Below are 7,476 nucleotides of genomic sequence, written 5' to 3' on the forward strand. Positions count from 1 at the left end.
AAGCACTGTAAACACGTTTTGACAAAATTTTGCCCCGCCCATCCACCAGACACCCATTCACCTTGTTCCATCGGCTCTGAAACCCGTAACAGTCAAAAATGGCTAACAGGATTTGGAATTGCCCCTGTGGTTGCAAAACTGCATTTGTCTTACGACTTGCAACTTTATACAGTCAAGAGAAAGCCCGTGGCCATATTTACTATAGCCTGAATAGGTAATTATTCAGTTTCTAGTTCAAATCCAATGTTTATGGTCTGATTTGTATATAGCGTAACATGATTATAATACTTGTAATGTCATTCAGGCTTTTGAACATTTCCATTAACTATTCACTATGCCACCAAGAGAGAGAGAAAGAGAGAGATTGTATGTAAACAGTCTTTATATAACTATTTTTGTTAAAATAAGAATTTTGTGCTAAACTCTCCATCAGACCAACGGATCATCCGATATAAATTTTTTTCTTCTTCTTAGGCCGTACGACCGTGTTGGCTATGTTTTGGGCATGACTGCATTTTGTAAATAAATCATGAATAGTTTTAGGAGTTTTATTTGTACATCTAATGGTAATTTATAGAAGTAAAGTGAACATAATTCATTTATCCTTTAAAATAATTACTACATGTAGCCAAACAAATAGTAGTAAAGATGATAATGCAATGAAGGAATGATACCATACTTTATCTTCAGCTTCAACATCGGCAATAACATACCCAGTTGCCATAATTTGTCAGCTTAATGAAATAACCTTTCATCTAATGTTAAACTTAATTTCTGAGGAGGCCATGGCTTATTGCACAGTGAAAAAACATTACAAAGACTTTATGAATGGCGGAACGATACTTAAATGTGGGTGGGGTATCTGTGCTATCGTAGTAATACTACTGCCGCAACAGTAGTATACATGAATTAAATGTTTAGGCCAACTGTTGGGCTCCTTGAGGATCATTTAGCACTTCTTACAACTACTCGAGAAATTAGTTTTTTATAGCCAGAAATTATATTTTCTGATCCAACGATGCCCATGATAGCCTTCAGTGTTATCCTGAATTATAACGAGGCCAAAGTGGGTAGAGCCTCATGAAGTCATCATTCTGACGATAATTATTGGTGAAGGTTTAAAGCCAAAATACGGTACCAGCAATTTTTTTTTTTTTAGAGTAAATAGGTAAGTAGATAGACAATAAATAAAAATTGCTTGACATTGGATATAGCAGTTATCAAATCAAGCTTCTCTACTACGATTTTGAAAATTACCAACTATTCCCTACACCTTGTCAATCTGATTGTGACCTATAAAGTAGACTGTAATTTCTTAGGAAACTTATTTTGGGAGTTAGACTAATAATCGAAGTGTTTTTGTATTTATTAACATATTTTGTTGGTTTGTTCATTATGACAATTATCAGAGGAGAGGTTCCAGAGTTCATAAAGGTGTACTGCTTTGCTTTTATTTAAACTTTTGTGCCATTGTTGGCAGAGGTATAGCCTTCGTTACGTATAGCCAATCATCGATCGAGAAAGAGGGAAGAAATGCCGTCATAAGTTACGTAACGAGTGCGTTCGAAACCTTTTCTCTGAGTAAGTTGGCCCGTCTTCAAAAAACGTCACTTTTACATTATAAGTACCAAATTTATTCAACCTACGTAATGCAGAATATAGTCAAAATTTATGTGTAGGTATAATGTGCATTCTGAAGAAGCGTTATATTTATGAAATTCATAGATAAAAAATTATTGCGAAAAAAAACGTGTTACAGTGGCCCTGAATCTCATAGTAGTAAATTTAATTTTTTTTAAAAAGCAACAAATCCCTTTTAATATATAACTCTTTCTGTCATGGCATCACAGACACCCATAAGGAAATTTCTTTAATGATAAGTATTTCTGCCATGACAAGGATTCAAGAAGCCCCTGCGCCGACATAAATAAATATAAACTGTAATATTTAGCCTCTTCTGCTGTAAAGAGAGATAATTGAGGATTCCAAATCTAATAACGATTAGTTTATCGTTTAACAAACGATGCTTAAAAGGCTCCGAAGAGTAAGTTTAGGAAAGAACAACAGAAAAATATACAGCATAATTCACCTGAAAAGAACCACCAATAACTAATTCACTATGCCATTTTATAAGCCAAATGATTCATTCAGTATCCTCACAAAGATAACTAGTTTACCCTTGGCCTATGTACTCTCTAAGAAAACTAGAGGATGTGGGATGAAGAATCCTTTCATTGCTACAAAAAAAATAAATAATAATAATAATAAATAAAGTACTGTAGTAACTTCACCTCTTTGTAGTTAGCAATTTCACCTTTTATCAGGTAAATTTAACGATGGCAAATTGTAAGTAAATAAAGATATTTTCCCGTCCAATGCCAATTATTTTATGTGATGGATAGTTTCCTAAATTTCTCGTCCAAAGAGAACTTTTGTTACTTTTCAAATGGGAAAAAAAAATTTCAAATGTAGGCACAATATTTATTATACAATAAAACATATATTTTGTTGTAATTATACTTCATAAAGTCATTAAAAATTGATATATATTTCAGAAGAATCCATGACTGCTTTTGATTTAATCTCACTCGTAACACCTGTATACTTTCACTTAAAAAATCTGGAGTTAGAAGGATATTAATAGATCACTGACTTTTTCCACGTATTTGAGAGTATTTTTTCAACCAGTATAAAATCTTTCTACCCTATAAAGAGTCCCTTTGTACTTTAATTACGTATCAAAATGATTGTCAAAAAAAATTTGGCAATATGCAACCTCAGCCAAACAAAGAAAAAAAAATGCATTACAAAATGTCATAAATTTCGTGTTTTGGTCTCCCTTTCCGTTAAACCGAACTCTCTCTTTTGGCCAGTAAAGGAGCACTCGATCCATCTTCTTCTTCAACAGTCTGTTTAGGAAGCCCTTGTTTAGCGTCACAGTCACTTTGGTATTCAAAAGGAGGGGTAATTTCCTTACCCGCTTCACTATACCCTACATGTTTTATCGCTGGTGTCGGGTCGGGCGTAGAAACCGGAGCGTGTAACGTTATACTGGGTAAAGATCCAAGTGATTCCTGTTGTGGCAAACTTTCTTTGACAAAGGTCTCCTCATCTCTGTACGATGGGTAAAAGGTGGAAACTGAGGGTTGCGAGTGGTCGATGACCCTCGACAACACTGAAGGGGACATCGGCAGTGGACTGTATTTTGATATGCCCTGAAAAAAAAAAAAAGATGTGAAAAGGAGAGTTTATTGAATTTAGAAATTGTCAATTCAACCATCTAATATAATCTCTTTTAATACCCGTTTTCCTTCATCTCTTTTGAGAGTTCAAGATAATTATGGTATTGCTTTCCTCTTTATAGTCCATATAACTTCAGGAAATTGAGTTAAAGTTTTTGTGGTACGCTATTATTGCATAGAGTAATGCAGACTATTATTTCCTTTAAACGTTTCGATATTTTTCCGAGAAGAATTTTTACAGAAACGCAAAGTGAACGTTCAAATATCAAGTAGGAGACAAATGTCTTCAATTGCCTCTTATTTATAAAATTACATAAAAAACTAGTATAGCAGTTCATGTTCGTAAAACTCTTTAAGAAATAAGGAGAAACTGTCTGCCTTTTATAAGTTAAATCTTTATTTGTGCTCCACTCAGCTATATCGAGTAAAGCAGAGACTCCTTCAGTAAGCCAGTGGAATGGAGCTCGAGAGAGAGAGAGAGAGAGAGAGAGAGAGAGAGAGAGAGAGTTTCAGTCCATCAAATACTTACAGTAAAGATCATAGAACATGAAAGTGAGTATTTGGTTTTTATTTGTTCCAAAAGGAATATAAGAATTGTCCATCTATTTTTGTCAGAGAACTTTTCTCGTTCAAGTTGCATAAGAAAAAGCACGTCTTAGGATCTGGTGAGTTATTGAATAAAAACAGCGTGTGTTGAACGAAGACTTTAGAAAACATAGGTTTACATTTCTTACGACAATGGAAAAAATGGTCATTGTAACTAAAGAAAGTCTTATAACAGGAGCTGACTTTCTGATGGCAGAGCATGAATTTAAAATGAGTATATTTTACAAGTTTCACAAATTACATAGGAAGTTGAAAGGTTGTAGATAGATTAGGAATAGGAATTAAACGAAATTAGTTCTGGTGATAGAATGACATACAACGCAAATAACTATGAGGGAAAAGGAAGGAGAATCAATAGATCCAGATGGATTACATTTGTCTTTGGGATAAATATATTATAGCCCATATGATATTAAATGCCTTGAGCTATCATGACATGATGGTCAATATCCCGCAAAACTTTTGGCAAAGAAAACCTGATATTTGGGCCCTCTGCCAATCGACAGGATGATAGGGAGAAAATAGCATTACGTAATGAGTCCTAAGTCATAAAAAAAATCGGTGAAAAGAAAGTTAGAAAAATTTCGTTGAGGTTACATGTGTATCTGAAATTTAACGCTGAGTATGATATAACAGCTAAGAGAAACTGTATTGAATCATATAAGAAAGTCGGTTTTGATAATGCGAATCAGTCATTCATCACCGGAACTTCTTGAAGAAAAACGTGGTTCCAAGGAAAAAGGCGTTACTCGGTTTAAGAGTAATTCATACCATTCAGAAAAAAAATGCAATAAGAAGTCAAACACGCAACCAGACATGAACACATACAGATTCACGAATACATAGAATCATTGGGAAACCAGTCCTCCTTGTCTACGAGGAACTGATTATTGCGCTTGAGTAAATAAAAAGGTTTAGACCCTAATGATTAAATCAAATAATGAGTTTATGATGAGTTTTAATTTCTCAGAGATTTTCTCAAAAAAGAACTATTATTATCAACACCAAAAAGAATTTCAGAAGATAGGCAATGTGTATTTTGAATACAACATGAAGTAACATTAGTCATGGCCGTCAGTAGCTTAAAAGAAGAAAATGTTGGTAATTCGAATATTTCCAAGGTGTTGAAAAAAATATATATGAATCAAAAGAAAACTATCTCATTTGATATTTTCAATAATCATTATATATAAATTATTTAAGTCCTGTTCAACATAATTGAAACGATTATAGTATAAATTTTCTTAATTATTATGCAATAATTCCTGATTTCAGTTTTATGGGTTGTTGCTTTTTAGTCTGTATTTTCCTAATGTGCTAATTTCGAATAAAACGGTTCAATATTGTTATACTGTAACGATACACTAAGCTGTAAATGGTGTTAAGAAAGTTCTTTATACTTTCATTCTATTCTTAAATATGTTAAATAAATAAAAATGCAAAATAAACACATATCTGACAGCAATCCAATCACACACGCAAACAGTTTTTCTATTCTGAAAACCGTTTTAAACAGGTTATTCATCTCTTCAAACATTCAGTCCACTACTGGAGGACTACGCCATTTCCGCTCTCAACTTTCTTAGTCTGGTATGGATTGAAGGGGGATCATTTTTTATCGTGGTTTGAGAGAGAGAGAGAGAGAGAGAGAGAGAGAGAGAGAGAGAGATGTAGTCAATATAATGGTTGGTTGAAGCAAGAAAGACGATTGTTATAATTGCGATTGTTAGTTTATATTTTTGGTAGCTGGTTTAAGATAGAGAGGAATGTCGTGAGTGAATGCTTTTTTGTTTTTTTCGTTTTATTATTATTGACTGCAACTAGAGGCAGTTGTGTGTTTCGAGTGTTAAATTTATCATTTATCTTTTATTTCGACCAGCTTGGAAGTTATTATTTATTTTCAACAGACCGTAATTCCTCCATTTGGAGTGTTACTTATTTGCAGATAAATGATATTTGACCCTGTTAATATTAGAACTTGGAACTGATTCCTCTCAAGAATTTGGACACCATCAATAACGACTGACTGTTTGAAGGAATTTTCTCTGTGAGCGATGATGATGATGTATTAGCCAAAAGTCTGATTTCTCTATATTGCTACACCACTCAACTGAGTGCTGCTTGGATTGGGAAAGGTCATCGTTTGACATGATATTGTGGCACTGTGCCGTTAATCGAAATACTCTTGGGCTTATTTTGACTAGTGTCCGTGTCCACACACACACACACACACACACACACACACACACACACATATATATATATATATATATATATATATATATATATATATATATATATATATATATATATATATATATATATATATATATATATATATATATATATATATATATATTATATATATATATATATATATATATATATATATGTGTGTGTGTGTGTGTGTGTGTGTGTGTGTGTTTTATGTTATGTTAGTGTTTTCTCTGCGGCTTTATTAGGAAAGTGGGTATTTTTTCTAAACGATAAGTTTGGTGGTTTATTTGGATGTAGTTCGTTATCATTCTAGTTTTAAGAATTATCGTTAAAGGTTTTTTGAATGCTGTTGATTATCGTACCAAGGGTTTTAGCTTGTAAGAAATATAGTTGTAAGGTCATGATTTGTTTTACTGTGTCTTCTGTTCAATAGTCCAGCTGATGGAAACATGAGGGGAAAGTTTGTATTGTTGAGAATTTTGTATATTATGAGTGATTAAGCTTTTGGGGTTGGTTTTTGCAACATCCCGCCAGAGCATCACCTTCAAAGCTTCTTGCACAAAAACATACCACTCCTCTCCTTCAGTGGTTCTGATATTTTCATTACTTTATCAATGCAATATTTTATCATCACTGATATATTTATGGTCTCAGTATATTTGTTTAGAAACTTTTCAAATGATTTTTTTTTCTGCAAGAAATTTCACTTTACTTCTATATTTTACCACCGATTTCCAAGAGATTTTTTATTGTTACATAAACAACAATATATTAATCATCTACTTTGCTTTGGCAACCCTCAATTTTGGCTGGTTATCTATAGTTTATTTCTGTGAGTCTTATATATTAAAGTTAAAATTTTTATACCTGATCCTAAGAATGATTGTTTATTGTCACTTTTCATACTACTTTAAAGCCTAACTCCATCTTAATTTCCATGAAGACATAAAATAATCCTATAAATAGCTTGATACTTATAGTGTATTCATTTTTTTTTTAAATACTATGATAGCGATATAATTAATAAAAAGGTGAATACTGAATAAAAAATAAAATTTCCGGTATCCTTCTTTCAGAGTTGACCAGAGAATTGTATATATATTTTCAAAGGACCTTTATCTTCCTGTGCCCTGTCAGATAGTTCGTGAAAACAAATCCAATTATACAATTTCTTTTTGTTCGAATTAAAGGTCTTTCTGATTAATCTCTTTTTCATCTTAACCCAGCCAACCAATACTTGTCCATATGAACTTTCGTTGGATGGGAGAGAAAGTTACTCGTATTAGTAATATTGAAAATTAAGAGTCGGCGATATTTTTTTCCGTTGGATTTGTATTGCATATAAGTTTGAAAATGTAATAATAATGTAAATTATTTTCCAGTTATGAGATTTTTTTTTTTGGGGGGAAAA

At 32.6% G+C, this 7,476-nt stretch overlaps 1 protein-coding gene across 1 annotated transcript in view; it reads right to left on the reverse strand.

Annotated features, from left to right (window-relative positions):
• Positions 1-2,492: 2,492 nt before the first annotated feature.
• LOC137642580 (neural cell adhesion molecule 2-like) overlaps positions 2,493-7,476 on the reverse strand; it is a 277,471-nt gene continuing 272,487 nt past the window's right edge. Inside the window, exon 15 of the mRNA XM_068375263.1 lies at positions 2,493-3,215. Coding sequence (XP_068231364.1) covers positions 2,847-3,215 — 369 coding nt within the window. The 3' untranslated portion in view covers positions 2,493-2,846. The remainder of the gene's footprint in view (positions 3,216-7,476) is intronic.

Source organism: Palaemon carinicauda, chromosome 6, assembly GCF_036898095.1.
Source record: "Palaemon carinicauda isolate YSFRI2023 chromosome 6, ASM3689809v2, whole genome shotgun sequence".
NCBI classification, from domain to species: Eukaryota; Metazoa; Arthropoda; class Malacostraca; order Decapoda; family Palaemonidae; genus Palaemon; species Palaemon carinicauda.